We start from the raw sequence: 19,133 nt of genomic DNA on the forward strand, positions 1-19,133 counted from the left end.
GCCCAATGGGAGCGCGGCTTGCTGGCAGGTGTAGGGGCGGGCGGCGCTGGGGCCGGGAGCAGCCATGGCGCGGGCGGCGGGAGCGGGGCCGGACGTGCCGCCGCGGGGCCGGCGGGGGAGCAGCGGCCGCGGCCCCGCCGAGCGCCTGTAGCCGCGGCCGAGCCGCAGGCTGGCGAGCCGGGGCGCGCTGGCGGCGGCAGCGGAGGAAGAAGAAGGAGGTGGAGGCGGGAGCCAGCCGCCCGCCGCGCCGCCGCTGCCGCCCCACAAGAGGATGAAGAAGCGGAAGGAGCTGAACGCCCTCATCGGCCTGGCCGCCGACGGCCGCAGGAAGAAGCTCGCCAAGAAGGGCTCGGGACACCGGCTGCTGCGCACCGAGCCGCCCGCCTCCGACTCCGAGTCCAGCTCCGAGGAGGACGAGTTCGCGGGGACGCGCGGCCGCTGCGGCAAGTGAGTCCTCGGGCCCCCGACCCCGGCTGACCCGCTTGGGACTCTGTCCCCGGAGTCCCGGCACCGCAGGAGCCCCGCGCCTCGGCGCCCGTCTGCGGGGCGCCGCTGGAGGCGGCTGCGTTGCTTCAGCGGGTCAGCTTCCCAGTCGGAGGATGTCGAGGGGGGGCTCTGGGGACTGCCAGGAGAGACCTGGAGCTGCGCATAAGTGTGTCTGCTCCAACAGGTCGCCCGGCCGTGGGCAGGAGTCGATCTGAGCCGTCCTCTGACGCTTTTCGTCTTGTTTTTCTTGTTTCCGTTGGACGTTACTGAAGTATTTAGAGCAGTTTGGGGTCAGCTGCTTGAAATATTAAGCAGAGTTGTCGGTGTGTGTTCAGCACGCGAGCTGACACAGCGCGGCTCTCCTTGTGGGCACGATGTGCTTTTGCCGATAAATAAACTTTTCAGTGAAGTGACAGCGTTATTGATGGGCCTTTAAGAATAGCTGAAAGTAGGCACGTCACAGAGAAACTCAGACTGCTGCAGTTTAGAATAGTCTAGTACTTGCCATAACGTTATGGGAATACTGTTTCCTGAAGCCTGCCCTTCAAGCCGTTGAGCAGATGTTCCTAACGTAAGTTTATGGGAACAAAGCAGGAAATCTTGGTAAGGGAAACCTGACAGCTGCTCTTAGGCTAGATGTGCCTCCTGAGGATAAACTGAACAGAGAGTAATAGCCCTGATCTCGCTGCGCAACCTTATTTATTCTTGGACAAGCTCTTTGTTGACTCTTATCAGCCAAAACATGTGTTGTTCTGGTGCTGTCCCTTTCTTTAATAGCCTGGTGTTTATAATGAAACTCTTCTAAGCACTGCTGAATATTCCCAATGTTGTTTTTGTTTTGTCCAGGGGAGACTATCTACGCTGCTGCAGGTTCTGTTACCCATTATGTGCGTTTGTCATTCTTGCCGCTTGTGTGGTAGCGTGTGTCGGCTTAGTCTGGATGCAGGTGGCTCTCAAGGAGGATCTGGATGCAATAAAGGAGAAGTTTCGAACTAGTAAGTATAAATGTAACACACATTTGCTTTGAGCAGTAGGAAAAGATTTAGTTGCTTGCTCTGCTTGTTCAAGTCTGAAAGTACTGCACAGACAAACTGCCTGTGAATTGAGGAGTCCTCTGAGCCAAAAATGTTTGTAGGCTGGGCCAAGCAAAGGCTTGGTATTCTATTCTTGCCTGCTCTTTGTCTTCTGAGGAGCAGGGCCACTGGACTAGGTGGACCTGTAGTTGCTTGTATGTACGTCTCTAAAGTCCCTGACTTTGGTCTTGGGAATACTCTCTCTCAAAGGAAGCCCCTACTTAAAAACTTCTGATCAACCCTGTAAAAACAGTCCAAGGGATTTTCATTCATCCCTTAAAAATATCAATGGAAAACAATGTTCTTGTCTTGAGCTCTTTTGAAAGCCTCTTCATACTTGCTGGGGTGTTACTGCTATGTGAGTGTTGCTTTGGTGTAATGGTTACTTCATAGCCCATGAATGTTTATCTTGCTTGCATTGACTTGTTTAGCTTTTATGTTGTGTTGCATATGGTGTGGAGTTGCATCATGTGTGATACTTTGAAGTGTGGAGTTAACAGGAAGCTTTTTGTTTCAAGGTCTTTGTTTTTTTTCTGTCTATGTATGATTTGAGTGTTATCACTTCTGTGGTCCTGAGGTGTAACAAATGGTGAGATTTGAGTGTAATGCATGCTCTTGGTTCTCTCAACACCATATGTTACAGGATTTTAAAATCCTATGTACTGAAAAGATAGGATTTATAGGATCAACTATATAGATCCTGTAGATATTGAAGGATGAGATGGGTGAATGGAGTAGAAGAGCTCCAGGTAGTCTAGCTGCTTCAGGAAAGCTGGGGAGTTATGTTTTGACTGAGGAGCGCTTCTGTCGACCTGCTGTTCTTGCAGGTTTTGCCCCATAGCTTTAATCTATATCTTAGAATTTTTATGCTCAGGATATGAAGATGGCCTTAAAAATAAGGCTAGTGAAATCAGTTCTGAAATTAGGAGATTGCTAGGGCTAGAGGTAAGCAGAGGGCTTGATCTGATTGGGGTAAAAGAGGTGCTGAGGAAATGCATATGGATATTCTTTGCTGTTGGTGTTTAGGGCTTCCTGCTCAGGTATGTAACTGCTGTGAGATGGGGAGTTGTCTGCCAAGATGGAAAGTGGTGGCTGACTGGGAGTTACAGAAAGCATTGCTGATAGATGTGCTTTTATATTGGTAGTGTTAGTGAACTTTGAGAGTTAGCTGTAACTAGCACCCCTGGTTACAGCGGGTACCTTCCCTTACATGTGCTGCTTTATGGCTATGAGTGTAATGAAGAGCTCTGCAGTGGCTCTTGGTCTGTTCTGGGCCAGCTGACTGCTGCTCTTCATGGACCAAGCTGCTTTAAGTGTATCTGGCAGTGAAAGTCTTACACAATGACAGCATTTGTTGGCTTGACTGTAGTTAAGTTTCATCATCCCTGTTGTACATAGACCTCTTTGTTAAAGCAGTTACTCTCTCTGAGCTTGCTGCCTGGCAATTTACAGGTGTGCTTTTCTCCTTAACAGCTCTGATAGAAAAGTCATGTGTTTAGTACTTTGTCTAGTGATAAAATAGTCTCAGATTTCTTTACCACTGTGATAGCATGCCTAGAAGCTCTATGGGAGTTTTATAATGAAGCACAGCATTATTAACAACAACAAAAAAAGCAGACAGCAAAAGTAACCTGGTTCCAAAAGGTCACACTGTGCTTTGAGATGTGTGGATGGATGGAGAAACATAGGCACTTGCTGTAGGACAGAGAGATCCTGTTTGGGGGAAAAAAACCCATTCTTCCTAAACTGAATCTTCATCCAGATTTTTTTCCTCCATAAGAGCAGATTCCCATGGTGTTTGTCTGTTAATCTTTTCCTATCCTTTGAGCAAACTCAGTATGGAGTGAGTGCTTTTGAATAACAAAACACCTTTGCATTTAGTATGTTTGGAGTAGAGAGAAAGTCACGGTCATGTTTCCCTCCAGTTGTTAGTAGTGATGCTGAGAGTACTTAACCTTCCTAATGCTGTATTAAGTGGAGTCTCACTGTACACAGTAAGAATGGCAAACCACATAATTTGTGTACAAGAGCCTCTGAAACATCAGATTCAGTGTGAGCTGCCTGTGTCAAATGCACAATTGGCTCTCAGTCTATCTTGGCTAAAATACATCTTTCAAGGTCTTGTTTACCCAAAAGTGTTGTGTGGATCTTGAATAATAAATGGAGATTACTCTGTACCTAGAAATGACTTCTAGGACTTGCTTCAAGAAAGGTGAAGTGGGTTTTGAAGATGCTCAGCTTTCCAGCTGTGTGTATTTGGGCATCCACTCCACGGGCATGAAGCAATCCCAAAGACTTCACCTTTGGACCCAATGGGTCACACGTCGAAACTTGTTCTGGGAGCTGTCAGATACACACCATGTAGGCTTCACTGCTCAATCTGGTCTAAACAGTGCTGATTTGTTTTGGAGCATCCCAGTGCTTAGTTATAGGGTGGAGGTGCAGGTTTTAGAGAACTCTGTTATCTCCATCTCAAACCCTTTGCTTATTTCTTTCTCAGAACTAGGGATTTAGGATTGCCTAATAGCCCTTGCAGCTAAACAGCTTAGTCACTGCAGACCTGGAAGAGCTGCATTTCTGAGGCTCACTTGAATCTCTTTGAGCTGCATGTTTCCCCCTTCCTGCAGTATTAATTTCAGTAATAACTGACTTTGTTTCCAAGGTCCTTGTTTACTGTTTTGTTTCCTAACAAGCATCAGTTTGTGAACTCGCACTTTTTTTTTTCATTTGTCTTTCTGTCTCACAGAACAACTATAATCACATTAATCTCTTTGTAATTCACTTTGTCATCAGCAGCCCCTTTGCAGACTTGAGAAGGGCACCGAGGTTCATTTCACGTGCCTCCTTTGCCCTAGTACCGTTGGCAGTTCTTATTCCTGGTCCCATTTACTATTTCATGTTCCTTAGTGAAAGTAATGCAAACAAATAACTGTACTAAATAAAGACCTGCTGAGGATTGCCAGAATGACAATGCTATTGCAAAGTGTTAAATTTAGTATGGTCTCTCTGGGGTCTCTCTGCAGACATTAGTACTCTGAAGACAAAAAAGAGCTGTCATTCTGCACAAACAATTACTTTTGAATTGGCAATAAACCTCTATGTAGAAACTGTTATTGCCTTCCGTCACTGCAGTAGATGTTGCTGCTTGTCATTTGTTTTCTGCCTTTCAGTGTTGTTTACCTGGACTTTTGGGGGTTTTTTATTCTTTCTTTTTTTAGTGGAATCTAATCAAAAGACATCATTCCAAGAAATTCCTAAACTGAATGAAGATTTGGTGCAGCAGCAAAAGCAACTAGAACAAATTGAGACTGGAGAACTGGGGCTAAATAAAGTCTGGATAAATATCACAGAGATCAATAAACAGGTGAGAGAGATCAATACTTGGTTTGGAAACATAATAAAACATTCCATTCAGATTTGGTTTTATGGATGTTAAGTGCAATGCTGAACTTTTAACTAAGGACTTCTGTGGCCCTAAGCTAAACCTTTATTTTGAAAGTTCAAATGGAGTATGAGCCTAGATATCAAACCAGCAAACAAAAGTTTGAGGATCCACTTGGGCTGTAGACTGATGGCAAAGAGGAGAAATTGCACAGCTGGTGAAAAGCCTTCAGGCAGAACTTAAAAGAAGTTATGTAGTTCTTCATTTTCCTGCCAAATAATTGTGACATTTATGATGAGAGAGGGGACATTTCTGAGAGTGTCTGCAAACATTTCACAAGTGTGGAAAAGAGTTACCTGATTCAGTGCAAGTTCATGGTGCTACGGATGAAGTACTGGTGGCTTGTGAATATAAAATCTGCTAATACACACTTGGAGTGGCAGCCAATGTAAATCTTAGCTCTGTTTACGTGACTAGGACTAAGCCACTTAACAGAAAGCTGTATCTTCAACTGCTGTATTAACTCATGCTTCAAACAGAGCAGCCAGCAAAAGCTCTTACCAAAATCTTGCCTCAGAGGGTAAAAGTCCAGAACTGCTCACAGTTAGTGGTATCAAGAGGTGTGCATGGGGAACTCTCCCTGATTTGATTTTTAAGGGTGCTGAGGTGCTTGTAAGGGGTTTTTCTGCAGTCCCATTCAGTGGTTGAAGTGCTTAATGGGGTACATACACATAGATTTGAAAGTTTGACTTTGGCCAGTATCCACAGCTGTGGAACCAGAGACTGCACACCAACTAATCAGCATTGCTGTCACCTAAAATCAGGATCTTGCCCATTTCTTCAGCTTATGGAAAAAAACCCCTTCTTTTTAACTAGAAGAATGGGATTTATCTGCTCTAGCTGCCTGTTGTCAAATGTGAGAAGAAATGATTTTTCTTCATTTGGATTACTGATGGCTACAAATGGATCTTAAAGTGATAGTGTTGGCAATTAATGACTAGCATGTAGCTGGTTTTAATTTGCTTGGCAGCCTCTCAATTGGAACAAGTAAATAGTCTTGAAAACCCATTGAATAACTTGTTGTCTGGGTCAACCAATTGACAGAAATTGAGCTAAGCTGTTGTACTGAGATTGTCAGTGTTGCACTTCTGTAGCAGAAGGTTTGGGTGATACGTGCAACTTCTTTGCCTGTCACTCAGCTAAAGAGGGTGAGTGGCTTCACTGGGTTTTGTCAGGCAGGTCTGATTGCTAAATACAGAAGTGGATGGCTGTTTCCTCCATGTAAGGGCTCATTGGATGCCTTTCTATAAGGGTACCTTATAGAAAAGAAGAGATTTCTATGACTTTCATTCACTTCAAAAAATAACCTAGAGACAGGGATGTTTTGTGTGTGTCTTTTCTCGTTTCAGTGTTGGGAATTAAGTCACTGGTATTGTTAATGGTCAGAATCAGGATTATGTTGACTAACTCTGAATATTCGTCTTTGTTCTTAGATATCACTGCTGACCTCAACAGTAAGTCATCTCAAAAACAACATAAAGTCTGCTTCTGATCTGATTTCTCTTCCTCTCACAGTAGAGAAACTTGAGAAGGCAAGTACTGTAAATGTGGCCATTGCTACATGTGTTCTGTGCTGTTTAGTTGTGGCTGGGCACTTGGGGACAGCAGTGACAACAGGAGTTACCTGAATTGCACATGAGCAATATTTGCTTCCCTTGTTTTTAAAGTGGATTTCATATACTTGCTATTACATGGTCCTATGGTAATGTGTGTCAGGTAAAAAATGTGAAAGCCCTGTTTGTCCCTTTCTAGAGAGGCTTCTTTGTATTATGTTGTCACTTCTCTACCTTGGAGCTGATCTTTCTGGTCGCTTTCCTTCAGGTTGTTAACTTTAATGCCCTTTAAAACACTTGCAAAAAGTGTGCCTGCAGCTTTACAAGTCTGCTTGCAAATAGGTGGTTTGCTCAGGTTTTTTTTCTTAATTGGAAATGAAAGTAGATTGCTTTCTGGAAAACTTCCTGATCTTGAGCAGTCTGTGGTTCTACATCTGGGTCTGCATTTACAGTCTTGAGGTGGGCAGGAGTCTAACTTGAGGCCTGTGAGCCTGGAACATCACTGTGGGAAGTTTCTCGGTGTTCAATACATGCCCAGCAAAACCTGAATTGTACTGGGATGGTTTTCTGACAATCCCTTGAAAGGTGAGCCCTGGTGGGTTACACAAGCTTACTTCTAAAGTGACTTATGTTAATACTTTGTCTTACTATGTGCCTTAGCTGAGCATTCAGTACCAAAGACTTGTCCTATTTATTTTGGTTGAAAGAATGGGTGGTTGAAACTTCCCTGACTGTTCCATGGCACTTGTGTTCATTTAGCAATAAAGCATTTGTATTGGGCTACACCTAATGTCAGTCCAGTCTTTGTGGCTTTTGTGGGTTTCCACTTCTCATTTCCTAGCCCTATAAAATTAATGTATCATCAACAAACTAGTCATATGCAGAACAATTAGTGTGGTTTGACAGGTCAGGCTGCCAGGATTTAGTTTTCTGGGAGGAGTACAAACCTATTTCTTAAGCTTCTAATTTGCTGTTAAAAGCATGCTGGATTTTCACTGTGTCATGTCAGAGGTAAGTTTTTAAGGCAATACCTGTAGAAACACTTTATTGTCACCTTGCTGTCTTTAGTACTGTCAGGACAAAGTGTTAGGGCCAACAGGTTTCAGCTTGGAACAATCTGATGAACAGCAAGGCTTTTTCATCTAGAAAGAAGTCCATCCTTGGTCACACTTCAGTATCTCAGGAACTTCTGAGTTCTTTTCAGTTGCTGCTGTTGAGTCTAAGTAAGGTGCCGTGTTTCCACTTCTTTCTTGATTTTTACCTTGCTTGCATTATGGTTTGGAAAGCTGAACAGCTGGAATCCTTCTAGGAGTTGTAATGTGGTGAGTGTAGAAATATAGGAAGTGTAAATACAACAACTTTAGTGATTTGTAGGTCTCATACTAAGAAAAAATGACAGGTTTCAAGACTTACACACAGAGGTCAAAAAAAAAAATCCATGTTTCACAATCTGCCATCTCACAGGAGAACTTCAGTGGGTGTAGGTAGATGGGTAGCCTAACTCCTGCTGATCTGTCCAATTGTCTTGGGAATTACCTGCTTTTCTTGGAATAACTCGTCTACCAGCAGTCCTGGCTAACTGAGGTGGTCTTAGGTGACTGGAGGTCAGCAAAGATGATGCCCATCTACAAGAAGGGCTGGAGGGAGGTTCTGGGATACTCCAGGTCTGTCAGTCTGACCTTGATGCTGGGGAAGGTTATGAAGCAGATCATTTTGAATGCCATCTCACAGCACATATGGGACAACCCAGTGACCAGGCCCAGTCAGCATGACTTAATGAAAGGCAGGTCCTGCTTGACTGACCTGATTTCCTTCTCCAACAAGGTGACCCACTTAGTGGATGAGGGAGAGGCTGTGGATGTGATCTACCTGGACTTTAATAAAGCCTTTGAGACACCATTTCCTCCAGCATTTGCCTACAGAAACAGGCTGCTCATGGATTGGATAGATTTAGTTTTCTCTGGGTAAAAATACTGGCTGGCTGGGCCCAAACAGTTATGAATGGTGTTAAATCCAGTTGGCTGCTGGTCATCAGTGGTGTTCCCCAGGGCTCGATGTTGGATGAGGGGATCGAATGCACCCTCAGGAAGTTTGCAGATGACACCAAGTTAGGCATGAATATTTATCTGCTGAGAGTAGAAAGGCTGTTTGGAGGCACCTGGCCAGTCTAGAGTGATGGGCCAAGGCCAAATGCATGAGGTTTAACAAGCCCAAGTGCTGAGTTCTGCGCTTGGGCCACACCAACCACAGCCAAGGCTACAGGCTGGGAGCAGAGTGGCTGGAAAGCTGTCTAGAGGGAAAGGACCTGAGGGTGTTAATTGACAGCAGCTGAACATGAGCCAGCAGCGTGCCCAGGTAGCCAAGAAGGCCAATGGCATGCTGGCTTGTATCAGTAGTGTGGCCAGGAGGACCAGGGCAGTGATTGTCCCTCTGTACTTGATGCTGGGGAGGCTGCACTTCCAATACTGTGTTCAATTTTGGGCCCCTCACCAGAAGAAGGACATTGAGTGTGTCCAGAGGTGGGCAACTGAACTGGTGAAGGGTCTAGAGCACAAGTCTGAGGAGCAGCTGAGGGAACTTGGGGGTGTTTAATGTGGAGAAAAGAAGGCTTCTTGCTCCCTACAGCTACCTGAAAGGAGACTGTAGCAAGGTGGTGGTTGGTCTCTTCTCCCAGGTAACAAGCTATAAGACAAGAGGAAAAGGCCTCAAGTTGGTCCAGGAGAAGTAGAGATTGGGTATTAGGAAAAGGTTTGTCAAGCATTGGAACAAGCTGCCCAGGGACCTGGTGGAGTTCCCATCCCTTCAGGAATTTAAAAGTTGTGTACATGTGGCACCTAGGAACATGGCTTAGTTGTGGATGTGGCAGTGCTGGGTTAATGGTTGGACTTGATAGTCTTAAGAGTCATTTCCAACCTGTAGTGATTTTATGAAAAGGCTGCTATTCTTACAATAGGATTTTTGTTTTCTGAAGCCTTTTGTCCTCTAGCTACTGTTCCTGAAAATGAGGAGCTGCCTGCTGGTGTTAGGCTCCTGAAGGAGTACCAAGAGAGTTCCTCGTAGCAGCTTTAGTTCAGATTGAAGAAAGGTGCTAAAGGTGTCCTGAGGTCTTCCAGGGTAGTGACATTGCTTACCAGACCTGTGTTTGGACTTGCCAAATGAAGAACTGGAGGAAGATTTGTGTGAATATTGTTAAAATATAGTCTGAGCAACTAGAGGAATGATTTGGTGCCTTAAGAGCTGATGAGCATAACAGGGTCATAGGAAAAGGGCAATTTTTATAATGGGTTCTGTTTGTTTCAATGGTTGAAGTAAGTATAGCAAATTGAAGGAGAAGCTTAGGGACTTACTCTGTCCTGTTACTGTAACTCCCACTGGTGTTTGTGCATGTGCTGTCTGGCTCTGATAGGTACCATACACTCAGCTGCTGGAACACCAGTGCAGCTTTACAGAATGGTTATGTTCTAAAGTTAGAGCTGGATGTAGAGGGAGTTCACACAGGTGAAGGCAAGGGAACTGTGCTAGTTTTGGCCAAAATCAGCACAGGAAGGATGAGATGGGAGCAGTCAGAAGCAAAGGTAGCTGTCAGAGCACCCTGAGTGTACCTGCAGAATTCACAAGAGCTTTCCTGGACCTTTAAACCTATTATTTGCTTTTTAAAAGGGGAATATTTGCCTGAAAAATCTAATCTACAGCCTTTAGCAGACCAGTTTTGCAGTGTATACTGTGTCAGATGGGTAGCCCTGAGAGACAGTCAAGACAGGATAAATTGGTGATGTCAGTATCCTTGTTGTCAGTACAAATACTGCATGTCAAGAGGAGGTAAGATGTCTTCATATCAGGATTTTTGTTTTAATTAATGCTGGAACATTTGTGTTGTTTTGTGAGTGGGAGTAGCAAAGCTGGTATTTTGGTTATCTAGCTTAAGCTGTCATACTGTAGAGTGTGGTTTTGTTTCATGGCCTGGACATGTGATGGGTATAATTTGTCAGCTTTGGCTGCAAAGAAAACTCTGAATACTTCAAGGTCACGTGCTTTTACTTTGTGGCAATCTGCCTGCAGTATCAAACCCAAAACGTTGTGTTTTAGCACATTTGGGACAGTGCAGTTCAAGGAAAGCTGAGATTTTTGTCATCTTCTTTATTCCAGACCGTAGCAAACATAGGTAGCACGCTTACCAGTGTTTCTCATGATGTTGAAAATATACAGACAGCTATTGAAGAGTACAGGAAATCCATAGAAACACTCCAGGATGATGTGGTAAGAAAATGTACCGATTTAACACTATATTTTAACAGTTACCTTCTTAATATGAGGCAAGTTTTAAGAACTATGTGGAGTTCTTCCTTATGCCTTGGGAATATGTTTGGAGTTTCAGTAGGTTCTGGTTGCTCTGTGAATAAGCTAATCCTATATGGGACCAAGTATGTATTTATCTGGAGCCTGAATTATTGGTCCCTACTACACTTATCCTGCAGATTTTTGCTTCCTCCTACACAGATATGAGCCTTTTCACTCTCTGCTTCTGTGTGATGCAGGATAATGTTGAGTTTATTGGTTGAATTAAGGATGCACATAAGAATGAAATTACTGACCGTCTTTACCAGAAGCTACTCACTTATTTATACCTTTCTGCCACTTGGGGCTAACAAACTGGCAGTAATTAAGTTTTTTTCAGATACACTGCAATACAGCATTCTTTTGATAAGAGTATTTGCAGGTAAAAATCTGTTAGACATGTTCTAAAGCTTGATTCAGTCAGTGGGATTTGGTAGTGGTGAAGTGTGTATCATAATACTTAGTAAAGGGAGTGGAGCTAATGAGGAGAGTTTCATTAAAGTAAATTTGGACCTTATATGTTTGAAATAGAGAACTTTTAACAGCCTGTTTGTGCGTGCAGTGTTGCAGCTAGACATGACCTGTATTTGTAGCAAAACATCCTTAGCTACAGCCTGACAGTCATCAAAAGCTTAGTTTTCTCTTTTTACGGGCATTTGGTAACATAACTTTCTACTTCTTTCCTTAGAAGGAATTAAAACAGATAACTTCACTTCCCTCCATTGTTGTGCCAAGGACTGAGAGAAATCAGACAGAAAATTGCAGAAAGGTATTTTTCTCTTTTGCATAAGGAATATTGGTACAAGTGTCAGTGGTATGAAACTTCTTTGTGTGTTTTGCAACACTGTGGTGTACAAAAAACCCCACAATTATCAAGACACTGAAGGTAGAATCCTTCAAAACATAAGATGATTTTGCTACTTGTTCCTGTGTATGTGTAAGCAGAGAAGTGCCCTAGTTACAGAGTATGTTCTTCTGTGTTCCAACTAGGTGAGGAGTAAAGACTGAAAGGAATATCTGACAGATTCTAAGTGTACTTTGCTCAGGGAAAAGGAAATGAGTTAAAGGCTTCTTATGTAATTAGCTTTAGGTATTTGCCAATCTGAGCAATCTTGGGAGTGGCACCTATTGGGTTGCCCTCAAGTGTAATGAGGCAGGGCTTCAGCAGCAAAGAGAGATATTGTTTGGATGTCCCTGAATGGGTTGGACTGGAATAACTGTGTTTATTTACATTTAATACCTTTGATACCTTCCTCAAAAATGAATCTTGTGTATAAAGACACCTAGTAGATGCTTTCTTAGAAGAAATAGTTGGTGTGGTTACTAAGCTTACCCTGGAAAATTAGATGAATAGGCTTTCTGTGTTTGCTGGCACAGCTGAAGTGATTACATTAGCAACAAAATGCTTAGCCCTGAGGAAGAATCACAGTTTCAAACTTTGCAAGCTAGAATTACTTTCTGGAAGCTTCCAGTTAGATGTTTTCAGTAGGGTGAGTAGAGAGCTAGTCTGAAATCTACCCAGTTCAACTGAGTCAGTCACCGTGTTGCTATTAAGCAAGAGTGCTGCAGAGGTCAAATAGACTGACATGTGCTGCTTTGATATTTCAGGAAAGCCAGTCCCTGTATGCAGCTTTGGAAGAGCTAAATAATACCATAGTGGCATACCAAAAGGTGAATGACATCAAGCTTCTAAATATGGATTCAGCCATTGGTAACCTTAGCCGAAGGGTTATGCTGTTAGAAAACTCCCCCCTGGTGAATAATCTGGACAAAAGAGACAACTTATCTACCAGTGTGGTAAGTATTTTGATGACTCTTGAGTGTCTTCTCAGGCCAGTAATTCCAATGCTTTCTGTACATTGCAGATACAGCCTTTCAGAGCTGTAACCAGAGCAAATGTCAGAATTAAACTTGAGGCATTTAGGATATCGTTCTAAAGTGTTGGGATTTATCCATATTTCTGGTCAGATACTCTTAACATTGGTTATCTCTGAAGTAATTATTTCCCTGCAAGAATGTACAGGAAGAATGCCCAGGATACTATGACATGCAAGACTCAGGTGACTGTTTAATGAGATGGGATTCACAAACCTCTGTAACTACGTTTTAGGAAGTCACTCTGGCATGGGTGTGTTAAGAGCACTGAGGAGCTTGGTGGGCCTCTGGAACGTTCAACAATGCTTAAATGCAAAAGAAAAACCCACCCAAAACCATGCTACTAAATCCTTCCAGTGCTTTCTGTATCCCATACTGGGCCCAGTCTCTTAGAACATGTTCTGTATGTTCAGCAATAAGGAACATGCTGATGTGGATGTGGTGAAGTATGTAACCCACTGTCTTCATGTTTAGATATTTGTCCTGTTTACTTCCTGCTTCATGCCTGAAAAAATTTTCAAGGAGAAAAAACTCTTCTCATAGAAAATAGTAAGGACATGAATGAACTCAGCTCTTCTCCATTTTTCTTATAGGGTAACGATGCAACTACCTCTGTAAAAGTAGAAAATGAAGATCAACTAGATAATGAAACTCATTCAAATAAAGAAACAAAGGTAAAATAATGAAGCACAGATTACACTGGATTAGTAGAGCATGTCATTGTCTTTATAGTCATGTTTTAAATGAGACTTAATTGAGGGAAGATCTGCAAACAGGCTAATCTGATCAAGTTTCTTTTAAAAGTCCAGAGTAAAAGGACAGCTTACCTACCTCATGTTAGGGACAGGAAGTGAATTGGAATAGAAGAGAAGTTGTGATACTTTAAAGTCTTGCCATTCCAGCTATAAATGGGATAACATAACAGAGCTGCTGTTATGTCTTTGTCTGCTGCTGAGAGAATCCTGGGAGGTTTAGTGTGGTGCAGTGGAGGACTGTAGCAGCCAGTCCCTGCTGCCAAGCTCTCGGCAAAGCTAGTCCAGCTCTTGTGAGCTTACACCACAAATGGGGTTACAGCATCATCCAGGTTTAAAAACTAATATGGATTGACTGAAGAGAAACTTTGCACTGATGGAGTCTAGGAACTGATGAAAGCTGCCTCTCAGCAAGGATCTGATGTCTGTCTGTGAGGCAGTTTAACAGACTAACTGGATGGCCAGATTGTGGGCTGGAGATGAGGCAGCGCTGCTGAGGTTGATTTCCATGCTTCGGGAAAGAAGAGTGAACTGACTGCACTGTCAGTTTGAGGCATGGATTGATGTGAACTCAACCTGTCATCGGGAATCTACTCATAAAGAGAGCCAAAAAAAAAGGTGTTGTTTTTACTTTGACAGAGATACAGCGACTCCTGCAGTAAGGTCGTCAGTACTGCAGCCAAACATCTGAAACAGTTGCAATTCAATTGATGTATAAATAAATACTTGGTACTAGTATCTTTGCTTTTAAATTATGATCTTTCAGTCTTGCTCGTTTGTGTAGGAGATATGAAAATGAAATGTCCTGTTCTTTTGAAATTGGTATGTGCAAAATGGTTGCCTCCTTTTCAGGGTGAGGTGCTGATTCTGTTGTCTTCGTACAGACCATGTGAATTTATTCCTTACATCTTTCCATAGATTTTAAAGATTTAGAAATAAGTCTTGTTTATTGTTTCAAGCTTGATCAGCCTGGAGATCAAGTCACTCAGAAATATTTATATATATGAAGTTCTTTATCCCCTGACCTTGTCCATCTACTGAAGGAGTGCTTTTTAAGAAGTTTCTCTTTTACATATGCAGGAAACAGAAACTAGAGATTCTCAGGTATTGAAACTAAGAGAGAAGCTTCAGCTGATCAGTGCTCTCACAGCCAAACCAGAAAATGACAGACCAGATGAGAATGGTGAGAATATTATATAACTGTAATCCACAAACCTGTAGATTCCCCGTGTGAGGCAAAGAATAACTAATGAAAGTGGATAATTTAGCCTGTTCCTTAAGATTTCGGCAAAGATTATTGAAGTGGTAGGAAACTGTTGGCTCCAAACCAGAAAACTATGAATACAAATTCTGAAGGTGACTTGCCATGTGTCTGTCAGGATTCACATGCATCAGTAGCTTGTGTTTGAAGGCATACGGTGATTAATCTGTAGAAATTTATACCCAGATGTATCTGGTTTTACATTTTCAAAGTCTACTTGTAACATAAAGGTTTGTGTCTCTGCTGATTTGTCCCAGTTCTGCACTTTTGCTGCGTGTGTTCAAGTAAAGCTGGAGATGAGATTTGAGGTAGTTTGTTACAAAAGAGATGTGCTGCTTGGTAATTTGCTAAGCAGCAGCATGGAAGTTCAGACTTTGCTGTTGGGAAAGATAGATCCCTGTATTGACAAGGTGAAAACAACCCAGGTGGGCAGATGTCATTTGCTTAATAAAGCTTGTGCAGCACTTTCAGACTGGGAAGTAGAAAGTGCTTCCAAGTTATTGTTCATATGGGGTTTACAAATGCACATCTTTTAGTACAGCATGAAAGATTAAAGCTGGGTAGCTGTCCAAAAAATAAACCCATTTCCTTCCTTCAGTTCTTGCAGTGATTGGTAAAATGGGACAACAGTGCTGTTCTGTGAAAGGATTTGGCAGCATTCTTTCTTATCACATATAGTATCTGTGATGCAAAAAAACCACCTAGTTTTATCAGATTGTTTGTTTTTCTCCTAAGTGTAACCCTGTGGAATTAGTAAGACTAATAGAAATTGTTTTCTAACAGTTGAAAGTAGTCTGAGTACTACAGCAAAGCCCACAGACCTTTCAAGGCTGGCTTCAAGGTCAGCTGATGACGACACAAAGAGTAACAGACAGCTGAGACATCTGTCCTTACCAGGAATTTCCAGCATTGAAGGTATGTCCTTTCTAGGCTGACCTTTTTCTGAATATTTCATGTCAAGGTTTAGGAGATGAGTATAACTGGAGTGCTGGTAGTGTGTGTCTGGCACTCTGGGAGAAGGGAGGTTGGTTTTAAAAGCTTGAGAGCTACAGATTTATTTTGCTTTTAAGAAAGTAATTTAAAAAAACCCTACAAACTAAAAGGGAAGAACAGCCTGTAAAAGGCAAGAAACTGGGATTTCAACAGGATTGTGCATTGTAAGTGGATTATAATTGAGTGCCAAAGTATTACACCAAGTGTCCCTGAGATTGGGAGAGAAGTCAAGGGCAGGATTAAGGTACCAAAGGAAAACAAAGTAAGTGTGAGTGTGTGTGCTTTGGGCTTGATTTTTTTTTTTCCTTTAATTATTATTTTTTGTAAGAGAATGCTGCCTGATGAATAGTTTCTGCATCTTGCTGTTTAGTCCCTTCAGTTACCGAAAGGGCAGTGCTTTGCAGCAGGAAATGAATGGACACTTTTCCCTTTGTCGTGCTGGTGCTGTTGGTATAGCAACAGTCATTCAGAGCTTGTTTTTCTGGAGGATGACTGCGTCTGTGTGCAGTTCAGGGTTGTGGAATGGGCTGTTAGTTGTGGCCAGGGATAGGGATTACTTTTTTTTTTCAGATTTAATGTAATTTAATCAAGAAATGTTTGTGCCTTTTTATTCCTCCTAAACTTTTACTGACAGCTTGCAACAACAAGCTTAGGGATGCTTTATGTCATTACTAGGTAATAAGACATAGTGCAGCAAAACTGGAAGAGCAGCTTATTCCAAGAGAGATTCTCCTCCCCCCTACTCTGCCCTTGTGAAACCACATCTGGAATATTGTGTCCAGTTCTGAGCCCCTTAGTTCAAGGAGGATGGGGAGCTACTGGAGAGAGTTCAGTGCAGGGCCACAAAGGTGATGGAGTGGAGCATCTCCCTTCTGATGAAAGGCTGCCAGAGCTGGGGCTCTTCAGCTTGGAGGAGACTGAGGAGTGACCTCATTCGTGTTTACAAATACATAAGGGGCGGGTGTCAGGAGGCTGGAGCCAGGCTGTGCTCAGTGATGGCCAATGATAGGACAAGGGGCAACAGGTACAGGCTGGAACACAAGAGGTTCCAAACAAGGAAAAACTTCTTCGCTGTTGAGGTGAGGGAGCACTGGCAGGGGCTGCCCAGATGGGTTGTGGAGTCTCCTTCTCTGGACACATTCAAACCCACCTGGACAAGTTCCTGTGTGACTCTAGGTGGCCCTGCTCTGGTAGGGGAGTTGGACTGGATGATCTTTTGAGGTACCTTCCAGCCCTTAAGATTCTGTGATTTAAATGAGCTGCCTTTCAATCCTTGGTCTCTTTGCAGATCTTCAGAATTTGTTTGAAGAAGCAACTGAAGATACTGATGGAAACCTGTCCTATGAAGATCTTCAAAAGCTTCTTGGTTCTGCAGCCCAGGAGTCACAGAGCTTTAAGGAATTTGACACAAATGGAGATGAGAAATACTCGTTACAAGAACTAAGATTAGCATTAGGTGTATAGGATATATATTTAGAAATGTTATATTGATGGATGCTACTGTATCTAAAGGAAGCTACGGGACATGAGAAACTACAGCTGCACTTTCCCTGTGTTTTACTGACCTTTGGAGCTAAATTACTGTACACATTGCCACCTCTTTTTGGTTTGCATTTATTGAAAAGAATTTACCAATTTCTATGTCAGTAGGACATAATATTGGGACTGTGTTAAGATCCAGAAAATTCCCAAGCTTGGAAACATTTTTTTCCCTCTCCTCCTTTCCTTTTCAAGGGAGTTCTTGTTCTTAATTTAAAATGTGTACATACTAAAATAAAACTATGGTTTTATATTTCACTGAAATTTGCCTTAAATTAGAGAGCTGCACTTTAGAGCAGAAGGAAATCTATCTTGTAAAGATGGGCTGATTCTGCTTGTAAATAGCTAGAGTAAATTTATGCATATTAAAGGGGAAGTTTGTGTCAGGGGCTGTGTTGGTAGGAAGCTGTTTGTAACGCAAGACTGAGCCTAAAAGAGGTGGTTAAGACCTTCATCAGAATTCCTGACTTCGATTGAGTATATCCATGAATGAGTTTGGACTCAGAGGAAAGCAGGAGTGGTGAGTCATGCCCATCTATAGCAGGTTTTAGTTTTAGAGGGAAGAGTTGAAAGTGTTTTTATATCATGAGCCTACAGGAGCAATTGCCCACCAAGTGCTTGGTTTTTCACTTGCAGTGTTTTTAGCTTTGCTGTATTGCATCCAGATTACATTTTGTCAGAGTGAGCCTATCTGTGGGGTTTTCCTTAAAGTATCAAATAACTTTTAAAGATGTCTAAGAGGTAAAAGTCTTCAATGCAGCCTACTGGGTAGCACCTGAATAGTTGATGCCTTGAGTATGACCAGCGGTGTGCTGGTGGTCTGGCTGACAGGGCCCTGCAGATCTTAGGAACAAGGTTGCTGATGTTGCTGGCTTCTTCCATCTGCTGCTGTTTGGTGTGAAGTATCCCAGTAAAGCTCCTGGTCACTACAAGTGTGAGCAGGTGGGCTGGGCCCAGAGTAGATCTGTGGGTTGTTTTCTGACTACTGTGAACGAGATCACCTCTTGGTACCTTTACCTTTTGTGTTTTGGCAACAGAAGGCTGTAGAAAGCAAGGCAGGAGTGTTCAGTCACATCAGCATTCTGTACTGAGGGGTGCTTTGCAAGCGAAGTTCCCTCACCACAGAGGAACTTCAGGGTTTGTTTAGAATGGTGGATCTAAACACTGAGTGAGTTTATGACCTTCTGGAACATAGAACATGACTTTTGCAGAAGGGATTGTCTTGCAGGCTGTATCGGGGCCAAGATGGATGATTTTGTTTGCAAATATTGTTGATCTTGTTGGGTGCTTTTTGTGTGATGAGTGAGTTGAAGTTGCCCACCTTGCTGAAACAGCACTTTATGTGACAGTTCATAATTGTTGACTTTTCTATAACCTCAGCCTGGATGTTTTAAGCATAATTGTACCCTGGAAGTATCAGTGAAGGATTGTACAAAGTGGGGCCATGTTACCCATTGCCTAGGCTTCTTCCACTATCGCTCTTCTGTCTTGTTGGGGGAATGCAGACATGACCCCATAGGAAATGCTTGTGATGTGATGTTTGAAAACACAGTATTTCAAAACCAAACCAACCAACCTTGGCTTTTGAGAGAGCAAGAAGCCACTACTTGCTTCTTGCTGCTTCCCACACCCTTTTATACACATTGTATAATTCCTTAACCAAATAAAAAGAAGAGAAACCAACCCTAGCAATAAAATGTAACCATTCTGGTATTTTATTTGTACATACTGTATCATAGCCATACGCCAGAGTTTGCAAAATATTTTTGGAAGTTGGATTTGTATGGAATTTAACTTACCTTAAAGTTTTAAGGGATTATTGCA

At 42.7% G+C, this 19,133-nt stretch overlaps 1 protein-coding gene across 1 annotated transcript; it reads left to right on the forward strand.

Moving 5' to 3' along the window:
* Positions 1-101: 101 nt before the first annotated feature.
* Positions 102-19,133, forward strand: EFCAB14 (EF-hand calcium binding domain 14). Its single transcript, XM_062003226.1, has 11 exons — positions 102-447; positions 1,333-1,481; positions 4,778-4,923; positions 6,435-6,533; positions 10,701-10,811; positions 11,578-11,658; positions 12,498-12,686; positions 13,358-13,438; positions 14,597-14,699; positions 15,561-15,692; positions 17,059-19,133. Exons 1-11 carry the CDS (start codon positions 272-274, stop codon positions 17,232-17,234), a joined length of 1,443 nt encoding a protein of 480 aa, XP_061859210.1. The 5' UTR covers positions 102-271; the 3' UTR covers positions 17,235-19,133.

Source organism: Colius striatus, chromosome 10, assembly GCF_028858725.1.
Source record: "Colius striatus isolate bColStr4 chromosome 10, bColStr4.1.hap1, whole genome shotgun sequence".
Lineage (NCBI taxonomy): Eukaryota > Metazoa > Chordata > Aves > Coliiformes > Coliidae > Colius > Colius striatus.

Bases quoted from the DNA above. Each gene is read 5' to 3' on its own strand.
- EFCAB14 (XM_062003226.1), top strand. From the start codon at position 272: ATGAAGAAGCGGAAGGAGCTGAACGCCCTCATCGGCCTGGCCGCCGAC. The intron at 1,482-4,777 runs GTAAGTATAAAT...TTCTTTTTTTAG, and splicing joins AAAGGAGAAGTTTCGAACTA to TGGAATCTAATCAAAAGACA. The intron at 4,924-6,434 runs GTGAGAGAGATC...CTTTGTTCTTAG, and splicing joins TCACAGAGATCAATAAACAG to ATATCACTGCTGACCTCAAC.